Source organism: Lissotriton helveticus, chromosome 9, assembly GCF_964261635.1.
Source record: "Lissotriton helveticus chromosome 9, aLisHel1.1, whole genome shotgun sequence".
Classification (NCBI taxonomy): Eukaryota; Metazoa; Chordata; class Amphibia; order Caudata; family Salamandridae; genus Lissotriton; species Lissotriton helveticus.
Window position 1 is genome coordinate 72,672,025 of NC_136070.1, and position 22,889 is coordinate 72,694,913.

At 47.9% G+C, this 22,889-nt stretch overlaps 1 protein-coding gene across 3 annotated transcripts in view; it reads left to right on the forward strand.

Moving 5' to 3' along the window:
* PSEN1 (presenilin 1) overlaps nucleotides 1–22,889 on the forward strand; it is a 203,614-nt gene that overhangs the window by 29,861 nt on the left and 150,864 nt on the right. For 2 of the 3 annotated variants that reach the window (XM_078659500.1, XM_078659501.1), the window contains exon 3: nucleotides 18,389–18,621. In XM_078659500.1, the coding sequence (XP_078515626.1) occupies nucleotides 18,389–18,621 (233 nt within the window). Of the gene's footprint in view, nucleotides 1–5,974; nucleotides 6,151–18,388; nucleotides 18,622–22,889 lie in introns of those variants that run through there. The other variant, XM_078659502.1, reaches the window with a different exon arrangement.

Genomic DNA, 22,889 nt, shown 5'->3' on the forward strand with positions numbered 1-22,889 from the left:
TAGATTGGCCGCCAAGTCTGCAGTATTTGAATTTGGGTACGGACATTTGGCACAGGTTGGCCGATCGCAGGAGGCGATTAGGGACATACAAGCGGAACCTTTTCCACAAGTAGATAGGGCCAATTTGATGAATAGCTCGGTAGGCCATCACTAAGATTTTGAACTGAATCCTGAGGGCAACAGGAAGCCAATGGAGAGCACACAGCAAAGGGTGTGCACTAGAACGCCTAGGAACATTGAATAGGAGCCTGGCAGCAGCGTTCTGAATGACCTGGAGGCGGTGAATCAGGTATGCTGGTAGTCCGCCAAACAGACCATTCGCGTAATCCAACCTAGAGAGTATCAAGGCGCGAATAACGGTCTCTTTAGCTTCTTTCGGCAGGAGAGGGAAGAACCTACGTAGAGTTTTTAGGGTAGCAAAACCGACCCCCGTGAGTTTCTTAATGTGATCCTCAAACTTAAGGTTCTTACTGAACCAGACTCCTAGGTTTTTTACTGGGCCAGATGTGGCTTTTGGAGGGGGTAGGTCAGCAGGCCAGAGACGCTCATTAAAGTCCTCAGGAAAAGAGCCATACAACAAGATCTCTGATTTACTCTCGTTGCATTTCAGCTGGGCACGTGCTAACCATTGGAAGACCGAGGACAAACAATGTTGGGCCACCGACGTATCTAAATTACCTCTGGGCCAGGTAAACAAAAGCTGCGTGTCGTCGGCGTATGCCATAATTTTTGCACCCAACTGTTCAGCAAGGTAAATCAAAGGTGTAAGATAAACATTAAAAAGTAGAGGGCTTAGGATGGACCCCTGGGGAACACCTGTAGAAAGTAATTTAGGGGTGGAGGAAAAAGGAGGCAGACAAATTTGTTGTGTGCGGTTATCTAAGAATGAAGTTAGCCAATCAAGTGCAGGGCCAGTAACACCTATATCAGCTAGTCTGGCGAGTAGGAGGGAGTGAGGCACCGTATCGAAGGCAGCAGAGAGGTCCAATAAGATCAGAGCCGCTCTGCCACCCTCGTCAAGACACTCCCGAATGGCCTCCGAGATTTCAACTAAGGCCGTCTCGGTGCTATAAGTAGCCCTAAAGCCAGACTGAGCTGGATGTAGAGCCTTTGTTGATTCGACAACATTATCCAGCTGCTTGAAGACGGTCTTTTCACAGATTTTTGCAAGAGCTGGGAGCAGAGATATAGGCCGAAAATTGGACGGCGTGGTCGGGTCTAGACCATTTTTTTTTAAGCAATGGGAGCAATTTTGCTTGCTTCCAACAAGCGGGGACAGTAGCCGTAAGGAGTGAGAGGTTAATAAGCTGGGTAACCTCATTTCCCACTGTTTCTGCTAAGCCCGCAAATACTCTAGCCGGGCAAGGGTCAGAAGGAGATCCTGATTTTAAGGCAGCAATAGTAGAGTTGATATCAGAATTTAATTGGAGGGTGAATTCAGCCAACTGCTCAGTGCGTGGGGGCATTGAGGGAAGCAGAGTAGTTAAAGGTAATGTAGAGCCATTACAAACCTTTTGCAGGTCCTCCTGGATTTTAACAATTTTTTCAATGAAGAACTCAGATAGTTCTTCACACCATTCCTTTGATGCAGGTAACATAGGTTGAGAAGCACAGGGAGATGTAAAGCTTTTTACAATAGTGAAGATTTCCTTACTGTTGTTGTTCGCTTTATTAATACGTCCTGTAAAATAGCTACGCTTGGCAGATCTAATGGCTGCATAATACTTTTTTTGTGCAGCCCGCAGATCTTTTTTCGCCTCGGGGAGATAAGCTTGTCTCCACGCCCTCTCAAGTTTTTTGCAGCCTGATTTGAGGTCGCGGAGGGCATGGGAAAACCAAGGTTTGGAGGGGGTAGAGCGGAGTCTGCAAACCCGGCTGCTATTAGTTGATGTAGCAGTCGCGCATTCCATCCATGAATTAAATGTGCTGGCAGCAGCCTCAATATCAGGGGGGAGCAGAGGACGAGACGCATCAAGTCCCTCAGAGAGGGTATTCAAGTTGATCTTCTGTGTGTGGGCAGTTTGGGGTTGAGCCGCAACAGAAGTCAAAAGAGGCCAGGAAAATCTGACAAGCTTATGGTCAGACCAGATTACTGGCTCAGGTTGAGCCATGGTAATGTCGAAATTTGAGCATACCAGATCCAAGATATGTCCTCCTAAATGGGTTGGAGCATCCACCCATTGTCTTAACTGGGCCATAGAGAGAGCTTCTGTAAGGCGAACTGCCTCTGGCAGGTCCGGACAGTCAACATGAATATTAAAGTCCCCCAGGAGGAGATACCGGGAATGGCGTAAGATCCGAGGGACTATTAACTCTTCTAGGGCTTGTACAAAATTACCCACGTGGCCAGGAGGGCGATAGCCCAACGTACCGCCGATGGAGGAATGAGCATTGAATTTTAGGGAGAAGTGGAGCATCTCGGCTTCAGGCAGATGTTGTTGGGAGTCATAAGAGAAAGTCCACTGTTCCCTAAAGACAACCGCAATCCCACCACCTCTACCTAGGGGTCGGTCTGATCTAGAAATCTTGAAACCGCGTGGAATGGCCAATTCAACAGAGGGGGCACAGGTTTCATTAAGCCAGGTTTCCGTTATAAAAAGTAGATCTAGTTGACTTTCACTCAGCAGCTCATAGATATCTGCGGCATGTTTAACCAATGACCTGGCATTGATCAATCCCGCTTGAACCAGTGAAGAATCAGAGGGTCGGAGGTGTACATAGTTGAGCATAGGCTGAAAGCAAAAGTTACAGACCTGGCAGACTCGAGATGCACTGTTTCCCACTTCCCAAGGGGTGTTACATGGGCAGGGGCTACGTTTCAGCATCATGAGGTACCCGCGTGAGTACCGCATGGAATTGTTAGAGGGGCGCCTGAGGGCGTTAGTAGAGGTGTTGGCCCTGGGCCCGTCCGAGGCACGGACGGGCACAGACGGGCCCTCCTTTGGCGCTCCTTCGGCGCGCAGACGGCGCGTCCGCTGCGCGTGGCCGCTGCGCGTCTTAGAGTGCATGTTTATTTATAGCCACAGCCCCTCCCTCCGCTGGACCGCTAACTCGGGTCCAGCCGGGTCCGAGCCTGACTAAAGATGGCGCCCGTCAAGCCCTCCACAACAATCGGCACCAGGGAGCCGCGGTGGAACGGGGCACAGGGGGCCCAAATCACAAGCGCTATGAAGGTAACAGTATTTAAAAGTTTTAAAAAGGCACAATACTAATTGCAAACATTTATAAAATCAATTGAAGGAAATTTTTCAGATGACTCGGTAATTCAGTGGGAGAGAGCAGAGGAGAACCCTCGCAATCTGCTCGCCTTCGCTAAGCGAAATATCGAGGTGCAGCCACCACCTCCAACAAACGCTCAGACCCACCTACTCCGCTTCTATTTATAACCACAGCCCCTCCCTCCGCTGGACCGCTAACTCGGGTCCAGCCGGGTCCGAGCCTGACTAAAGATGGCGCCCGTCAAGCCCTCCACAACAATCGGCACCAGGGAGCCGCGGTGGAACGGGGCACAGGGGGCCCAAATCACAAGCGCTATGAAGGTAACAGTATTTAAAAGTTTTAAAAAGGCACAATACTAATTGCAAACATTTATAAAATCAATTGAAGGAAATTTTTCAGATGACTCGGTAATTCAGTGGGAGAGAGCAGAGGAGAACCCTCGCAATCTGCTCGCCTTCGCTAAGCGAAATATCGAGGTGCTGCCACCACCTCCAACAAACGATTAGACAACCCAGAACATGCGACTTAGGGTACCTCAGGCAATGTGGAAAACAAGAACACTCTTTCGTTATACTCTCATACCAGTGCAAAACATGGAGTAAAAGGAGAAACGAGCAAGTTTGAAATGTTTATTTCTAACGCCGTGATCTCCCATGCAGCGCCTCTGGTATTTAGCAGAAGTGGATCACTTCAGATTCCTCACAAGCTCTCAGCATATGAATGCTCTCCAAGTGTGTGTGCTCATGCCTACGCAGTGCATTATTAAACGCGCCAATATCAGAGGTGGCCACAGCTGCATATGTGTTATGGCTAGAACGTGCGCTGATCAGTTAGAACAACAGCCACAGTGTCTAAGATAACCTTGACGGTCTCGGATCATACTCACAGACTAAACTAACGAGGCAGCTTAGAAATGCAGCAAAACAAGTTATACTCATGTGAAGCAAAATACTTAGTGTTCTCTAAACAATAGCGCAAGTGCGTGTCATGTGCAAAGCAGAGCAGGAAAGTAAAATGGCATTTTAACGTCTAAAAAGCCCATGCCAACTTAAAACTGTGTAAATGTACGGGTCATCTCCACGACACCTAATTAAAAATCCCAACAAATGAACATGGGAGAGTATACTAGACATTAATATTTTGTAGCACTAATCAAACAGAAATTCATTGGTCAAGCCACTATTTTGTACAATTTCTTTTTTGGCCAAGATAAAGTTGATTTCATGCTTTTGTGGCAGCAGCGCGACACGTTTCGGTGAGTTAAAATAATCCGACGACCTTCTTCAGGAAGAAAGACTTGGTATCTCCCACAACTTCAAATCAGAAATGGTGATGTGTTATCAGTCAATGCTCTTGCGACCTGGCTCCTCAAGGTCAAGGGACACCCATATGTTTCTAGGATATGCCCATCAGATTTAGGGCTCTCACTATGAGCCTTAAGTAAAATGTATTTATTTATTTGAAAAGTTTTATATAGCGCTGGCTAGACCCGGAGGTATCGGTGTGCTTTACATGAGGATTAGCGAGTTACAGGTGACATCAGTTTAATCAAAGACTCATTGAAGGAGGAGGGGGGAGGGAAGGAAACACAACGGGGAAACAAGAAAAACAATGTCAGATGACCGGCTGGGTAGGTGACGGCTGATGGGGTGAAAACAGGACCAGACTCCTCTATAGCTGCATATGACAGCTCCACCGAGCATCGGCCAAGGTTGCTCAGGCACCGAGGTAAGTACAAACAGTTTTGGTATCCGCCCAGAGTGACTGGTTACATAGTTACATCAATTAAATCAATGAATCATGAAGGGAGGAGGAGGGGGAGGGAAGGAAACACAACGGGGAAATGAGGAAAACAATGTCAGATGACCGGTTGGGTAGGTGACAGCCGAGGGGGTGAAAACCGGGCCAGACTCCTCTATAGCTGCATATGACAGCTCCACCGGGCATCGGCCAAGGTTTCTCGTGCACAGAGGTTGGTATCTGCCCAGGGGGCATCGTCAAAGGTCCATCGAAAGTTCTAGCAAAGTTCCACCGGGCATGGACCATGTTGATCCGGCTCCGAGGTAAGTACACTGTTCAAGGTTTCAGTCCAGGGGGCGTTGTCATAGATCAAATGGCAGCACCTATCTTGGAGTTAATGGGAGCTAAGACTTACTGTAGGGTTGATATGCTCCTGTTAGCAATACTTCCAGGGGATGGGCCAGGACAGAGAATATTCTGAATTTTCCGTCACCCGAGTTCTGGGATTAAATAATCTCCAAATTGTTTGTCCTCCTTGCTACAGAATCGTTCTTCAAGTTAAAATCAAATGCCGGGACTTGAAAGTCTCCTAACGCTCTCCGGTCGTCTTTCGTTTAGGTTGAACCTAACTTCAGTTCGGCCATTTATGCCCTCGCACATAGCATAAATGACGATTAGTTAAAGACTACAAAATGAATGCACACCTTGTATTGTTTGTCATCCATACATTTTGTAATAGATATGTAAAAGTTCATATATGAGATCAAAATCTCTTAACATGTGCCAATATTTTCTTAAACTGTTCAGCAGGATTAACTGCTATTTTTCTTGAACTGATAGTTGTGTATTGAATTGAGCTGTCTTGAGATAGATGGCTGTGCTATCTTCAGAGCTGTATACCTGTCTGACTTTATCCAGTGAGTTGGCACAGTTCCACATGTAAGAGACCTTATCTGTTCCGGTGTAGCCTGGTTTGCTATTAACTGCCTCCCTTGGATATTGGAGTGACGTGTTCATTGCTACTTTTTCACTCTGGAGCCGTTCGGGGAACTTGGTGAAAATACACATTGCCGTCTGCTCCCATACATGGGGTAGCTATAGCTTGCCTTCTCATAGGCCCTTGCCATGTGGGAAATACCTGAGGAAAATGAGGAGTCTGTCCCTTTGCTGATAAATAATTTGTCTTGTCTGGTAAGCTTGAAGTACATGCTCTCTTGTTAGAGCACTTTAATATATTGGAATTTTCTATATGCAGTATTAAGGGGCTATTGTTCTTTAAGGTGAATATTCTGATTAACCTCCCTCACTCTACCTTTTCCATTACATGTGCTTCAGGTAGATCCACTGTGATTATCCTGTTCTGTAGTTCATCAGTTTGATAACTAGTCATTCTTCGCTCCTGGTTTATTTTCTTGATGGATCTTAGACTCTTTAGTTTGAGCTTCTGTAGCTGTTTCATTTTCTCATATTTCTTTTCCTTTTTGACCGGGGAGTTACATTTATGATGTTTGACCCAAGTTAAGGTATTTGAGTGACTCCGATTTCCCCTGGTCCATGATCCCAGTTGCCAGTTTCTTGTGACCTACTCCCTGTTAGTAAAATATTTCTGATGTGTGCTTCTTCGTCCTGTTGGTTTAGTTTAAGTAGTTTGAAGCATGGCATGTCTTGTGTATTTATAAATGTTTTGGGATGTTGTCAACCCGAGAACTAAAACTGTTCCTACAAAATATATATAACAGACACAATATGTGTTCTCCGTATGTAGCTGAAGCAGCTTTCAGGTTGTGTGCTCTATTGTACTATGTACATGGTCATAGTGTTTATATACAGGTGGCTGAGGGCGTGGCCTGTTGGGAACAGAGTAGGTGTGTTTTGAGGAGCAACTTGAAACGCAGCCTATATTGCACCTCTGTGTCCCCAATTCAGGTGTGCTGATGGTTTCAAAATGGTGGACCGCTGATCTTATTGTACCAGGGGATGCATGATTGGGAAATGATGATTCCGGAGAGCTGACTTAGGCTATGTAACTGGGATCTCCAGTGATCGGGGCAGCTGTGCGTTAGGCAACCTAAGCGGTGACTACTCTCTGGAAGCTTCATCCACTGCTAAATGTTTCTAAGAAAATTATTGAAACTCCCCTGCAAGTGTCCAGGGGTTAAGATCCTCCCTCCCTGACAGATGCGGGGTAGGGAGGAGCATTCCGAATGGTGTCAGAGAGTGCATGACCCGTGGGTGAAGGAAGAGTCCACTGAGGGTCTCCGTGGACCCAGGGACTGCTGGAAAATCTTCTCATGGGGAAGTGGTAAGAATCCTGGGGAGCAGACAATCGAGGCTGAGGCCCTTCGACTAGGGCTCCATTTGTCGATGGTGACACAATTACGTCTAGCTGTGGACAGTATTGATAACAATCAGATGTGGCCTCCCTGCTGGTGTGCTCTCTGATACTTTGAAGGTTTGGGGGCAAGGTGGTCTTGAACTACATGGATAAAGTGCATTTCTCAAGAAGGCATATTGATACTTTGGGTGACTTAAAATGTGTGACAAAATTCACGCTCTCCTATATAAAGTAATTCGGCGCTGAACTGAGACGGCCGCTGACGTCTCTCTTTGCAATCCACAAGTGATCACTACGGCGGCACCCACACTAAATCATTCCACCGGCTGGTGAAGAACATCCCCATTAATCAGACAAGATTTGACCACTTCAAGAATACCTTACGAGGGTGTTGGCTGACATCCCTGCTAATCGGACTAACAGAAGTCATTTAACACGCTTTACTTGAGTTTTCAGGCTATCCAAAACCCCCCCAGTCCTGATGAAGACCCGACACAGATGCATTTGAGTCTGCACTAATACATACGGTTGAATCATAGACGTTGTTTATGTCAATCCGTTCACGCAAGGTCTCAACACAAATAAGGAAATACTTCATCCTGTTGTGGCTATTGTTCTCAAAAGTGGACACTCAAGAAAAAATGTTTTGTTTATATGTATGAATATATGTCACTTGTTTTATTTTTGTACAGCACTATATCACCAATCACGACCAGTCACTAAGTGCTTCACAGTCTATGTGTTTCTCTGTTTCGGACAGCCAGGTATCTATTGATTGATTCGGAAAAGGTATATACTAAAGGCTTACCTTTGGAACTAAATTCAGTGTTGTGTGTCTCTTTGTGCCCTTCATTTGATGTTTGAAACATGATTCATGATATGTATCAAGTACAGTGAAAAAAGTATTTGTGATTCCCGACAGAACCACTGTTTTTGTTTAGCTCCTCTATAAAGATAGTAGAGATATAACTTCGTGGGGACCCACCCTGCACTAGGGAGGAAAGCAGCCTAAACTCTGTGGCCTTTCAGTGTGCCCCTGCTCCCCCTCCTTCAGGAAGTGACCTCCTCTGGAGAAATGTTGAACTCTGAATCACTCGAATCGTGTACTCCTCTTAAGCTGAGTCGAATGTGCAATTGACCCAAACAAGAAGTGGTTCACAGAAAGGTGATGCTCAGAGTTTACCTGTAGTATAATTTGTCAGAGCAGAGAGGCACAGGAACGACAATCACCAAGACATCATTACGAGGGGAAGGTAGAATTGATGGCGCAGGCCTGTGCAGGGAAGGTGACTTTCTAGGGCAAGGGTTACACCTGAATGTGATTATGCATTCTCATTTAATGTGAGTTGATGAGGTCACACGGACTAAGGAAGAGGTAGTCATTCCACTCAAAGAATTGATCAATATATTTTATGATTAACTCTGTTTTTATTGGTTTGCAAACAGACAAAATGGCAATTTACATTTGAGACAATCACATATGGTATTCCTTTGATAATCTCTCTCCCCCCTCACCCCCCTGAATCTCCATGTCTAGTGGCGATTCCCAACAGTTCTTCCATGGCCGAGTAGAGGGTTATCTGTTCTGAAGGAGTCCCTTGGGCTTGATCCAAGTAAGCATCCTGAAAAATTAAAAACCAGTAGAATACAAAAACACCCAAGAACCCCACCCCCTATTACCCCCCCTCCCCCCTCCATTAAACGGTGTGCTAAGTGTAGGCCTCCTAAAGGTTGTACTTGGGGGTTGAGGAAGTGGATCTAGGGGCGTCCTCCCCGAGTTGTATATCAGTGAGCCGGAGAAGGGGAAGATATTTGGGGCACATCACCTCGTTCAGCGCCAGTAGGGACAGCAAGGGGCGCCACATTTTCCCAATAGCAGTGGAACTCGTTAGGGTAGCTTGGATTCTCTCCATGCTTATGATATTCCATAAGTTTTGTAACCACCCGGTGTGGGTCGGTCGTGTCTGTGTGCCCCATAGTGAAAGGATATGTTGGACGGCTGCCCCCAGAGCTAGGCCCATCTGTTTTCCTTTGATCGATTTCAGGGGTATAAGTGAGCGGATTAGGGAGCCCTAATAGTGTGTAGGCAGGGAATCAGGGAATTTCTGTCTCGACTTGCCTGTCTGTCATCTAGAATAGTACCCTAATAATCCGTCAGTTCCTTACACTCCCACAATAGATGAGTCAGTGTACCCTCTTCGTCACAGCCCCGCCAACAAGGGCTTTGCTCTGGATTTCCTCTATTAAGCCTAGCTGGAGTCAAATACCAATAAGTAGCCACTTTGACCGCTGCTTCTCTACTAGCTGTGTTGCGAGCTGTGTGGTTAGCACGAAAAAATATATCTCTCCATTCCTTCTCGGAGAGCTCCCTCCCGAGGTCTCGCGCCCATCGTCTCTGCCTGGCTAAGGGCGAGGAAGGAGGTGGAGGACGCAGCATGGTATAGAGCTCCAAGATCATCTTTTTATCTGAACTTTTAGTCACAAGCCATTTCTCGTACGTGGTGAGTTTCCTTTGGACCGACGGCCGTACCTCAGGGTGTAGGACCAGTGACAGATTTAGAAATACTGATACTGCCGCGGCGCGGAGATGTTGTAGGATTGTTGCACTTCTACCAGCGGGAGGAACCCGTCTAAATCGAAGAGGTGCCCCGCCGATTTGGAGTCCTTTGCCCTCGATTGTGGGAATGCCCGCATATCGAGCCCAGGTGGGAAGTCAGGATAATCGAACAGAGGTGTCAGGGGCGAGGGGAAGGGCGCAAGTCCCCGGGGAAGTGCTACTGAATCCCAGACCCTGAGCATCGTCCTTGTGACTGGGGATCTCCCGAGGCTTGGCGGTCTATCCAGCCGCTTTAGAACGGGCACTTTCCACAGGGAGAGAGCCGCAATCGACCGGTCCTGAAATAGCCACCGTTTTTCAGACTCTGGTCTGCTCTACTCCACCAAGTGCCTGAGCTGCGATGCTTTAAAGTATTCCAGGAAGTTCGGGATGCCTTGTCCTCCCTCATTTGGGGGACCGAGGGACAGGTCCCTGCCCATACGGGGCGTGCCCCAGCCTAGATGAAGTGGTGCACTGTCCTTTGAAGCTTCTGAAGGATCCCAGGTGGGGGCCAAGCTTGTATAGTTTGAAAGATGTACAGGGCTTTGGGTAGAGTATTCATTTTAATGGCTGCGATGCAGCCTAGAAGAGACGAGGAGTGTTTTTGTCATTGGCGAAGGTCTTTCTGGACTTTGGAGAGGAGGTTGGTGTAGTTCAGTAGAACCGTCTTGGAAACGGAAGAGGTCAGGTCTATCCCTAGATAGGTAAGTGTATCGAGGGACTGCAGCTCCCCATATCGAGGTCTTTCACACTCGCGTCTGTCTGCTCCGCTACCCAAATGTAAGACGATGGATTTCCCGATGTTTACTTTGAACCCGGAGACCTGACCAAAAGCAATCAGTTCCTGTAAAAAGGCCGGCAGCGATCGTTCCTAGGACTCCAGTGTAGCCAGGATATCGTCAGCATATAGGCTCAATGTATGACATCCCCCCCCCCCAAATGGTATACCTAGGAAGTCAGGGTTATCCCAGATTCTTTGTGCTAAGGGTTCCACATATAGTTGGAAGAGAAGGGGTGACAAAGGGCACCCCTGTCTCATGCCCCTTTGTATCTCAAAGGGCCGGGAAGCCACCCCGTTTATCCTGATGACTGCTGTGGGTCTGTCATAACAGCTCGCTACCCAAGCTCTGAATCTTTCTCCCACACCGAAGTGGATCAGTGTTTTATCAAGAAAATCCCAGCTGACTCTGTCGAAAGCCTTTTTGGCGACGACCGACAGGCGTAGAGCATTCATATTGGTGCGGTGAGCCTTGTCTATCAAGTGTAGTATGTGTTTAGTGTTGTTGGAGCCTTGACTGTTAGATATGAAGCCAGATTGATCTGGTTCAATAATCCTGGGGAGACGTGGGCCCAGTCTTGCCGCAAGAATGCTCGTGAGCAGTTTGAGGTCAAGATTAAGAAGGGAAATCGGGCGATATGCTCCGTATTGGGTCACATCTTTCCCCGGGTTAGGTATGACTACGATATCGGCAGCCAACTTGTCCGGGGGGGATGGTTACCGGTCGCTGAAAAGAGTTGAAGAGTCGTGTTGGAATTGGAGCCAAGAGTGGGTAGAAGGCCTTATAGAAGCCTGCCGAAAAGCCGTCCGGGCCCAGCGACTTCAGGGGCTTAAGACAGGAGACTGCTCCAGTGACTTCTTCAATTCTAATGGGTGCGTCCATGGTGTTAGCTCCCCAAGTGTTCAGCTGTGTCGTAGTGGCCCCTTTGAGATACAGTTCTCCGTCATCGCCGGTCAGCGTGGCTTTGCTATATAGTGTGGCGTAGAAGTCTCGGAGGACCTCGGCGACCTCTTCGTCACCCTCCACCCTCTCCCCCCTGACATTCTGGAGGGCATGTATTTTGGCTCGCTGGGTACGGGCTCTAAGTTTGCTAGCTAGGAGACGTCCTGTTTTATTACCCCCTATATAGTAAGTGTGCTTCAGCCGGAGGGCTGCGTATTCAGCCCTGTCCAAGTCGATGGCCGCTAATTGTGTTCTGGCTGCTTTTAGGTGACACCATATCCGGGGCGCGCAAATGTGCTGGTGTATTCGTTACAATTCTAGCACCCGGGCGGTGAGGAGGTCTCTTTTTTTCTTTACGGTCCTTGACTTCAGCCACGGAGCTGGCAATAAGTTTGCCTCTCACCACAGCCTTTAGTGCCCCCAAAGTGCTGACAGAGGCGTGTCTGGGGTGTCATTAGTTGCAAGGTAGTCAGTGGTGCATTTCTGTAGTTGTTTGGTCACCCCTGGCCTAGAGAGTAAGGTTTCTCTAAGTCTCCACTTCCCGGGAGGTCTATGCGTTTTGGGCATAGACAAAGTCACTGTCACTGCGTCATGGTCTGACAGGGCTGCTGGGATAACGTTCACCGTGTCCATCAGTGTGCCTACTTCTCTGGAGCCCAGAAAGAGATCTAATCTGGCGTAGGAGTGGTGTGCGTGAGAATAGAAGGAAAATTGCATGAGCTGAGGGTGAGCCACCCTCCACAAATCGAACAGGCCCCTATCTGCCAACCATTCCCGTCCTGCCTTGGAGAGTGCCCCTGTTTGACCATAGTGTTTCTCTAAACGGTCTGCCTACGTGTCCATGACCAAGTTTAGGTCACCCCCCACTATTCTTTGTTCGCGAGCTCCCAGGATCTCTGACGGTGCCGTCTTCAGCAATTGTTCCTGTCCTGAATTTGAAGCGTAAATAGAGCTCACCACTAAGGGAACGCCCCCCCACCCAAACAGTGTGGGCCAGAGGCCGGCCTTTTATTTCCGCCATTTTACTTACTACCGTACCCTGAAACGAGTTAGCTATGAGGATGGCCACCCATGCCTTCTTATCTGGCATGGAGGAGTAAAATTGGTGTGGGAAGGCGCAAGACTTCATGCAATGCCAGTCTTTAGGGAGGAGATGAGTTTACTGTAGTAGACCTATAGACGCCCCTGAGTTCTCGAGGTAGGACAGAATGGCCCTCCGTTTGATTGGGTTGTTCAATCCTTTCACATTAAGGGTGAGTATCTGCAGGGTGGACCCTACCATGGTGGTGTTAGTGAAAACCACCGGCTAGGGTGGTTGGCAGGCCCTCCTGTCCCCTTGACCACCCCCATAGGATCTTCAACATTCGTCGAATAAGAGTGTGAGCCCCCGTAGGGACCCCATCTGTTGTAGCACACCGGTCCCCTCCTCCCACCACCTCCCAAACCCCAACAGCCCCCCCCCGCTCCACAACAATGAACCCCCACCCACTCCCCTGTGATCCTTCTCCCCAAATCCCCTCCGCCATGCCTAACCTAAAGACCCCAAAGTTACGGTCCATTGCCCATCGTGCCACGATGTGGGCATGTGGTAAGTAGAAAGTCGGGTTTGTGTGTGGACTAATCTTCCCCCGCCTCCGGCCCTCTCCCTCCTCCCCCCCCCTCCGTCCTTGGCACTAACAACGCTCATCAAACCCTGTCCTAGGACTCATGGGTGGGCTGTCGCCGTAGTTTCTTTCTGGACAGTCTTGAGAGCTGCCAGCCTGTCTTGCACTATAGTGTTCAGGTTTAGACGTCTTTCCGGGTTGGGTGAGCGTCGACGGATCACCATCCGCCATCCATTGCTTGGCGAGGTCTGTGTTTGACTGAGTGGTTCCTCCGGGCCGCGATGCTCCAGTCCTAGTAGTGAACAAGTTTCCTGAAGAGATCGGAGTTGATGGAGCTTGCCGTTCAGCTTAAAGATCAGACGGAAGGGTTGGCCCCAGGAGTATGCCACTCCTTGTTCCCTCAGGTGAGCGATCTCTTCCCGGAAAAGCTTTCCTCTTTACAGTGTGATGGAGGCCAGGTCTTGGTATAAGGCCACAGGGTGTCCTTGGTATATAATGGGTTGTTTCGACCGGGCCTCCCGCAATATTCTTACGTTGAGAGCGAAGCCTGGTAAAAAGGCAAGGATGTCCGGGGGAGGAGCCAGCGCTCGCCTGGGCATTCCAACCCGGTGTGCCCTGTCGATGCGAATTTCGAAGTCTTGGGGCTCCCCCAGAATGTCACGAAACAAACCCTGCAGATATTGGTCTACATTCGGCCCCACCATTTTCGAGGGGACTCCGCGGATGTTATTCGGTCTTGAACGGTTCTTGAGGTCTTCAGTGTGTGCTTGCATATATAGTTGTTGGTCACACAGGTGGATCACCTCTTGTTGGAGTTGTTCAATTTCTTCTCCCTTGGTGAACTCTCGGTCCTCTACTGCTGCCACTTTCTCTCTGACCGCGTCCACATCCTGGCGGATCTCCCGCACTTCGCTCTTCAATTCTTCTTTAAGTGTTTGGAAGTCCTCTCTGAGAACGCTGAAGAGCGATTCTAGGAGGGTGTGTAATAGGGATCTCTCCGTCGTCTGTAGTCGCAGGCGTTTTCGGACTGGTGGACAGTCTACTTTCTTTGTCGCCGGGTGGGGGGGGGGGATGAGACCCTTAGTGAGCATGTCTTTCAGGGATCGTGCTTCCTTCTTCCTCACTGAGGCCATCTCTGGATCGTTCGTCAAGGGGGAGCTGCCCCAAGATCTCTCCCGATGAGGTCATCTGGATGGCGCTCTGTGTTCAGCTCTCAGTGCAGCAGCCCCCCCCCTGCCTCAAGGCTCGTAAGAGAGACCCTCTTATTCTCGCAGTGTGCTGTGGTCTCGCGCTTACATCTCCTGCTTCCCTCCTTGTGTGGATCTTGTTTGTCGCAGCTGCGACCCCCCCCCCCCCTTGGTCGGTAGGTGTAGGCAGTGCCGTCCTTCTCCGCCAGCTGACTGCTCTGGCCGAGTGTCAGCTCCTGTGTACTTGTGGCCGCATCCACTCTACTCTCAAAGCCCCCACTCTCGCACGGCGGCCCGGCCTATGCGTGGGTGGGCTCCTCATCGCATCTCTGCTTCCTAACTCCTCTGGGCGGGTGGGTATTCAGTGCCCTGGTGTCCGATTGGGCGTTCTTCCGCCAGTCCAGTGCTTTAGCCAGGCGATCGTACTCCACCTGTCTCTTGGTCCTCGAGAGCCTTTGTATTTCGTTGTTGGCCCGGTCCCATCGTTCTAATCCCTCGCTGCGTTCACTTCTTCCCTCAGGGATGGTCGGAGGCCCCACTTGACGCCTCTTCCAGGTGCTCAAGCTAACCTCTATACACTGTGTCTGCGCACTGCGGGAGAGGCCGGCACTAGATCAGTTTTACATGTTTGACTCTTAGAGGGGGCCTTGCTCCATCTGTTCCGCCCTCCGGCGTTGTTCAGCCTTCGGCCCACCAACGGTCCTCGCTCCCTTGGCGCCAAATCCACTGTGCGGGGACTCAGTCGTGCCGGGTCTTCCCCACTCCCAGATCCGGTTGGCCCCTAGAATCCAATGTTGGGCAGCCTGGGCCAGCGGGCCCCACCGTCAAGACCCTTTCCTCAGCTGGTTTCTGGCCCCTCCGATTGCCGAGACGAGGTTCCTTATGGTGGGGCCGGGGGAGGGCACCACCGCCATCTCCACTGTGCACCGTCTCCTGGGGGCCCCCGCCTTCTCTCCCCTCCGACTGGCGCGGGCCCGGGGACAGGGCTCACCACTCCACCGCCCGCCAGTAGTCCCAGGAGCAGGCTGCAACTGGAGGCCCGCACAGCAGCCCCCCGGTCTCCCGCCCGGCCCCAGCTGCAGTGGGGAGACAGCACAGGTCAAGCTCGTCACCCGCTCCCAGCGCTGCACTCAATGTAGTCTCTTGGAAATCCCTGTAGGCCCCAGTGTCTGCCTCATTTCCAGGCGCTCTCCGTTCTTGCGCTCCCCGGATGGTGAGCCGGGGACGCCCCGGGCGTTCCACCCCTCCGTGCAGCTGTGGACGACGGGGGCTCACCACTCCTCCTTTCTCTGCTCGGTAAGCCGCTTACGCCGGGCCCCCACAGCTCGTCCCCCAGAGACTCCTCACAGGCTATTCTGCCCCTACAGGCGGGTCGCCGGCCCGGCTCCCCGCCGTCCTGCAGCTAGATCTGTACCAGAAGTGTTGTTGCAGTCTCCGATGGCCAATCCTCATCCCCACCTCCTCCACGGGCTCTCAGGGCGCCAGCTCCGCTGGTGGGGCAGTCTCAGTGCGGTCCAGACGTCATTTTCTCCCTCCATCGTCCACTGGCTCCAGGCCGCTCAAAGGCTCAGAACGGGAAAGGAGCCCTCGAAATTCCCCTGTATCGGTTCACCTCTGCCTTGACTCCCTCATTTCGCCTCTGGTGGCGTTTGTGCTGGGGTTATAGGCTGCACGATGACCGGGCGGGAAGGCCAGGAGCGGGAGCACCTGAGACGTGCAATCTACCAGATCGCCATCTTGGCCATGCCCGGATCAATATATTTTGATAGATTTGGAAGACCTATATTTAAAATAACAAGTCTAGGTAGAGTGATGTGGAGGTTTGACACTGTTAAGTTGCGTTTGGTTTGTTCTCATTGGTCGGTGGATGTAGGCGATAAGTGTATTTATATAATCCAATACAAATTATTTGATCCATAAATACTGGTGACTCTAGTAGACTACACACAGGTAGACTACAATTTTCCCTGCTTTGCTGTGTACCCAGATACCAGAGTCTGCTTTGTCTAAACTGGCCTCCTCTGCCATCTTTCTTCGTGGAAACTGAGGGCAGCTGAGTTGCTGCATAGGAAAGGTGCATCTCCTCCATGATGCCAGTGTGTGGGGAGCTGCAGGGAAGCAACAACTCTATTCTATTTGTATTTCTTCTTTTAAGGATTAGGAAGTTGGGGAAGATCAGGTGGGGTTATAGCCGATATATTTGTGTGTGTAGGAGAGATAAGAGCCATGATGTAGACTTGTTAGGTACCAGATATTGTCATGGACAAGTCAATGGCTATTAGAGAGGTGGCACCTAGGCATAGGGAGAAGAAGGGATATTGGGATGCCCCATACACAGCATAAAATGAATGGACCAGTCATTGGTAATTGAGCTTATTTCACTTCTGGTTCTTTCTCTGTCTCGGACAAATGAAACTTCTTAGTGTCTGGTTGGAGCATTAAAAGGCCTTTTGTTCACTTTGTACCCATCCTCTATGAAGAGATTCAGTGAATTTGTCATCTTTCCATGGCTGCCATCTTGTTTTGTGTTTTGCCTATGACGGGCAACAACCATGTTGGGTATGGTTGCAGGTAGAGGTGAAACGTCTGAATGATAGGGGTGCTTGAATGTCTGTCTCCCTAGCCCTTTTCTTCCATATCTCCCTCACTCCAGCGACCGTTAAGCCCGACTGGCTCTCTGTTGGTGATCTTTTTGCATGCATACTGATGATGTCTCCTGTTTCTTTACTGTGGGCTGCTGCATATCATACGTCTGAAAGCATCCTCTGGTGCATTAGGTCTATCCTGTGAAATCATTTATGAGCACAGAGGCCACACAAATGCACTATCAGATTGATTGTTTTAAAGCTCTCATTATAGTGTTGTGTAGGGCATAGCCACTTTAAAAGCGTCCTCAAATAGATCATAGCGGCGTTAAGCGATTTCTCCTCGTTCCTCTGTCTGGTTAATTATGAGTCAATTGTTGCATTTATAGAAATGCAGATCTTTTTAATGCAATTCATTGATAAGAAGCGCTCTACAAATCTACTGATTGATTGATGAATATATCGATTAATTGATTGATGAATATTAAGGCTCCAATGAGGAAAAATGGGCTCACTGTAATAGAATTACTGGTAAATAATGTAAACATTTTATCCTCATTCACTTCATCTTTCCAACCAATAAATGAGGATTAACAAAGCCAAGCAGTGAGACCGTAAGTCGACGCAGCACCTGTGCTGAGCCCCTAAGGCAGCACATTAAAACGAAAACCCCAAATAGTGCTGAGCCTAGCATAGCAGAAGAAATATCTCTAAGGTCCAAAACAATCTGAAGATGAGATTAAGGCTTGGGCATTGTGGGGTCTGTGTCAGTCATAATGAGTAATCAGAAAGATTTATATGTATTTCTCCATAGCCACAATTTGCAGTTAAATAAAATAAGTGAATATTCTCAGACATAAAAACACTAGCAACTGGCAGGATTGTGCACAGGTAGTGTGCATGTGTCAGAAGCTGTAGGATGACTGTTTTAAGTACGAGTTATTTCTTGTGTGCCTTGACCACTTCTCTGTAGATGAGGATTCCTTTTACTGGACTAATGCGAGAAACATACAGAAGCTCAATGTTTGTCCTGTTAGTGAATGCACGATAAAGCATTTATTTTAATCACTAACCATTCATTCAGCCGTTTCTTACCAGATTGCAAGGGTAAATTTTCAATTTCCTACCATAGTTAAGTTGCTTATACCTCACTGAAGGAATACTGGGCCTGTCTTTGCCAGGCCCATTTAATGAGGTCTTATCTCACTGCATGAACTTTCTGCTTTGTTTCTAGTTTGGTTAAATATACCTCCTCGCTCCTCTTTGTCCCCTCATTTCCCTTTCATCTTCTCCTCAATCTTCTTCTCAGCTCTTGTGTGGAGCTACAGGAGTGATACTGAAATGTACCTTTCTTACCTGGGTCTTCTTGACAAATGTTTTTTTTATTAAAATCTTTCCTAGAACGACAACATCGAGAGGCGCCGTAATGACCCCTCCGAGTCGCAGAGCAACGGGCAGCCGGATGGACTCCCACAGCAGGTGGTGGTTCAAGACGACGAGGAGGACGAAGAGCTGACTCTCAAATATGGAGCTAAGCATGTCATCATGCTCTTCGTGCCGGTCACCCTCTGCATGGTGGTCGTCGTGGCAACCATAAAGTCTGTGAGCTTCTACACGCGGAAGGACGGGCAGCTGTGAGTAGTGTGCACTTGTGGCTTTAGCCTTTGTACCCTGCAGGGGTTTTTTCTTTCTACTGTAAGGGATGTCCTTTTCATATACTGCAAAGAGCAGCAGATAGCTTTAGCAGGACATACATTGTTCACATGATCTAGTTTTGAAAGAAGGTTCAAGAAATCCTCTCTGGGCACAATGTTTGACAGACAAGTTCATTTATTTGTTGTATTTATTGTTGCACATAAGAGATGATTTCAGAATTGCATATGATGTTCTAGTTCCCTCAGTAAATAATATTTTCTGATTCTCCCAGAAAACATAGAAATATGAAGCAAAGCTAGAAATTCTATGTAAACTAGTATTAGGTCCTGGTTCTCCCTCCTTCTTGCAAGGGTGAGGTTATAACTACTTCTCATTCTGAGCTTTGCATTCTGGTCCCTCACTGGAGTGCATGCATTGTATGTGGGTCTGCTCATCCCTGTGCGTCTTCAACTCTTCCCTTTTTGTCCAGCACTATGTACTTTCAGACTGATGTATATAGCCCCAAGTTTTCTTACATCCATTGGATAATGTAGTAAATCATTTGATAAAGCATACCTGTCCTCAGGGTGCTGGTGCAATGTGAGTCCTTTGCGCAAAAGAAATGGTAGCCTTTATTGAGAGAGTTTTTTCTAGGCATTGAGTTTTATATTAACCAGTTTCCAAGGGCTGAGTACTTGTGTCTAGGGAGAAAGGAAGAGAACCAAGAGTTGACGAGATTAAAGGTACCAGGGTGTGAACTTAAAGAAAAAAGAAATATAGATGTATAATATTTTATAAACAGTCATACCACAACAGTGTCTTAAATAGGACCCCTCTCAACAGTAGTCCACAGTGGTCGATGATTGTACAGAGCATCCAATCCCAATGAGGGAGTTATTTCCCATCAGGGTCCACAACCCTCGTTATCCCATTTCCTCCTCCTTACTCGCAACTTCTGTTACATTTATGGTCCCCTGTAATGCGTCCCAAATCTTTGTGCATTTTTGTGGGCAGCCTCTGCCCTCGTGGATTAGTTGCTCATCAAGCATGTCTCAGGGTGTGAACTTTAACCCCATGGCTGCTCAGCATATTCCCCTCCTATGCTGAGATTTGTTGATTCCCATTATTCATGACGAGCTGGGCTCGTCATGAGCGTGCGAGGAGGCTACTTCATGACGAGCCCAGCTCGTCATGAGTGTGGAAGGGGTTAAGCTGGTTGTCAGAGTGAATGAGGGCCTGCATCAAGTGCTACTCTTCCCCACCCACTTGGCTGGGTGTACACCATTTCCCAATTGTGGTGATATTTATACGAAGATTCTTTACTTCTGCCTGATCAGGCTGGTTGAATTAAATACATAGATAACCAGTGGTTTCTTGTGGAGGCAAGATACTGAATGACTTGATGCTGTGGGGTTTTAATAGATGTTAGTAGCCGCATTGTCGATTTTAGTGTTGCCAGTGTGTGATATGGTAGTTCTGGAGAGGGTGACTGAGAAAACTGTCAGCAAGTATGGAGCAAACCAATACTCAGTGAGAGCACAATGCCATAATTGTTCAACAAGCAATGAATGATGTATCAGACTGTATTTTTCATAGCCAAGGGACAGTTGAGCCTTTTTGCTGATATAAACATGGTCATAAGTGTAGCCGAATAACCCTGCCATTAAGTCAGTGCCAGAGATATTGGAAAGCAGCTTATTTTTGAAAACATAGAGCATGAGAGGTTGCCTCCATCCAAGGTTTTAGCTGCTTTTGCATCAAATTGAGGTTTTGAAAACGAGCTGACCCTGTGTTGTGCACAAGGCCCCTTTGGCCTTCCTATGAATGAGAAAGTTAACTTGGCAGGCTCGGTGCCCCACAGTCATCATCTTTACTTGTATTTTCTGTTGTGTCCATGGTTTTCCAGCAAGCACATTTTCCCACTTCAGAAAGTTGACAACTTCTCATCCACCTGCATTCCTACCCTCTGCGGTCCAATTCAAGGTCTTTATATTGTCTTATCATTTAGAAGGTTGCCTATGAGATTCCTAATAAAACCAAACCTCAGGAGCGGTTGCATTTGCATTTGAAGTGTGCTCTGAGATGTTATATTGCCTGTTCTTCTACTGCGCGTATCGACAGATGGGTATGAGGGCTTTGCATTTGGCTAAAAAGCTTCTCAAGCCTCCTTTCATTTATTTTCAGGCATGTCTGGAAGCAGCATTTGCTATTGAGTGTGGCCTGACAGGCCTTATTGTGGGGCTCCTGCTTCGACTTAAAGTCAAGGCAGCTTCAGTCCTTGTAGAATCACGCCATGACTTTCTGTAGCACTACTCTCTTGATGCAAAGTAGATAGAAAATCTTCACCAGTTACCTGCTATCTTCCATAATCTTTTAACCTGATGCCAAGACCGTGTTAAAACGTCACCTGCCACAACTAGCAGTAATCAGAACTTATGCTTCTATTTAATTATGCTCTGCAGGAGATAGTGTTGCAAGCGTTCAGAAACCTTCCTCAACCATTGACTTTTTATTTGGTTTTCTGTGGCAGGAAGTTCCAAAGATTAAGTTTGGGTAGATATCGGAGAAGGTCCTTTTCACACAGAGAGCGCCCTGATTTTATGTCTGCTTCAGACCATCTTCAGATTAGCTACAGCATTTCTACTCCTCCTGGAACCTGAGTGCACTGGAATCTATGGGATCACCCCCAAAGGAAGCAATGCGGAACTAATTCTTACACCCGCTGTCTAAACTCTGGACACCTTCCAAGATACTCGCCTTCAGGTTATGTCACAAATGGATTGCGATATTCTGTTAATGTGCAAAACCTTCTAAGTAAAAATGAAAATATCACCATTCCTGCTTCCCATCAGATTACTGCGACTATTCAAACAGGAAATTAAGTATACTCTTCCTGGGGCTTTATTTTGAGGAATTGATCTTAATGACGGGGCTGTTTGATCCTCTGTGTAAAGGTGATTTAATTACCTAAAGTACTAGCTTTTCACCGATTCAAGACTCATTACTGCCACAATTTACAGCATGAAAGCTAGTGGTACACAGTGGGGGTGATATTTGTTCTCAGTTTCTTGAATCCAGAATTTTTATTTCATTTTTTAATTTGTTTTCCTGAATGTAATACAAATCTGCTGAACCAACAATGAATGTATGGAAACCTCATGCAAGGAGTATAGAGCAGCTCAGACCAACATTTTTAGAACCTAAGATACCTGTTAGAAGCCTAATTGATTTTATAGATGGTGGTTAGCACATTTCCATTCTTTGTAGGACACTGCTTAGTGCTTTAACGCTATAGCTGCATAAACTTGAAGGCAATCGAGGGCACACCTTGAATATTGCCACTGTGATGACGGAGGGCATCCATATTTACTAAACAGTTGTCAGGCATGATGGCTTCAAGTTGATTCATTTCACCTAACTGCATAGGACACGTTTGGTAAGGTAATCCTGCACTACATTAACCCAGAACTTTTAGAGGGATGCTGCAGGAAAACCTGTACTAGAGCAGACTACAGATTTGTGGTTTGGGACTGTCCAGAGCCATTCATTAGCAGAAAACTTGCTTGTCTGGCTGACATGTTTTTCTGAAGGATACTTTTAACTGTCGATCCTTCACCTTTTGAGTATTCCCCATGTGCCAGACTGGATGCAGAAACCTTTCATGTCAGTGCTCCCTCTCACTGCTTTGTGGCACCATGCAGCTCTCTTTTGGCTTCTTTCTGACCAGAAAGTGACAGAGGAGAGCTGCAAATAAGAGCTACCACTGTGCGCCCTCATACGTTCCTTTCTTTCTGCACCTTTGTATGTGGATGCAGAGCTCTGCTCCGATTACTCCCCCGTTTCTTGAGAATACCAATTTTCAAGTGAAAGGGAACAATGTCCACACCTAAGACTCCAGGGTTCAAACCATACAGTGATTGTAGAAAACAGATGTCAGTAATGTGCCCGGACAAAGTGTCCAATTGATGTTTGGGCTCAGAACATGACTCCAAGTAGTTCCAGAAGTGTGCTCTCATGCACCCAAAGGTCAATCTGGGACCTTGAAGCAAAGCTGTAAATCGCTAACATAAGAAGAAGTCACAGACCTAGCATAAATCCAGCTCCCGCTCCAAGTCGAGGGTTCAAACTCTTTCCTGCTGTTAAGGCCGATCTCATGACAGGTTTTTGTTGTCAGATTCATCCAGTGCATCTGAGCCCCTTACAGCCTGATTCAGCTACTGTGGAGCCATCCTCAGAGGCTCCATCTTTTTGGTTCTGATTCTGAACA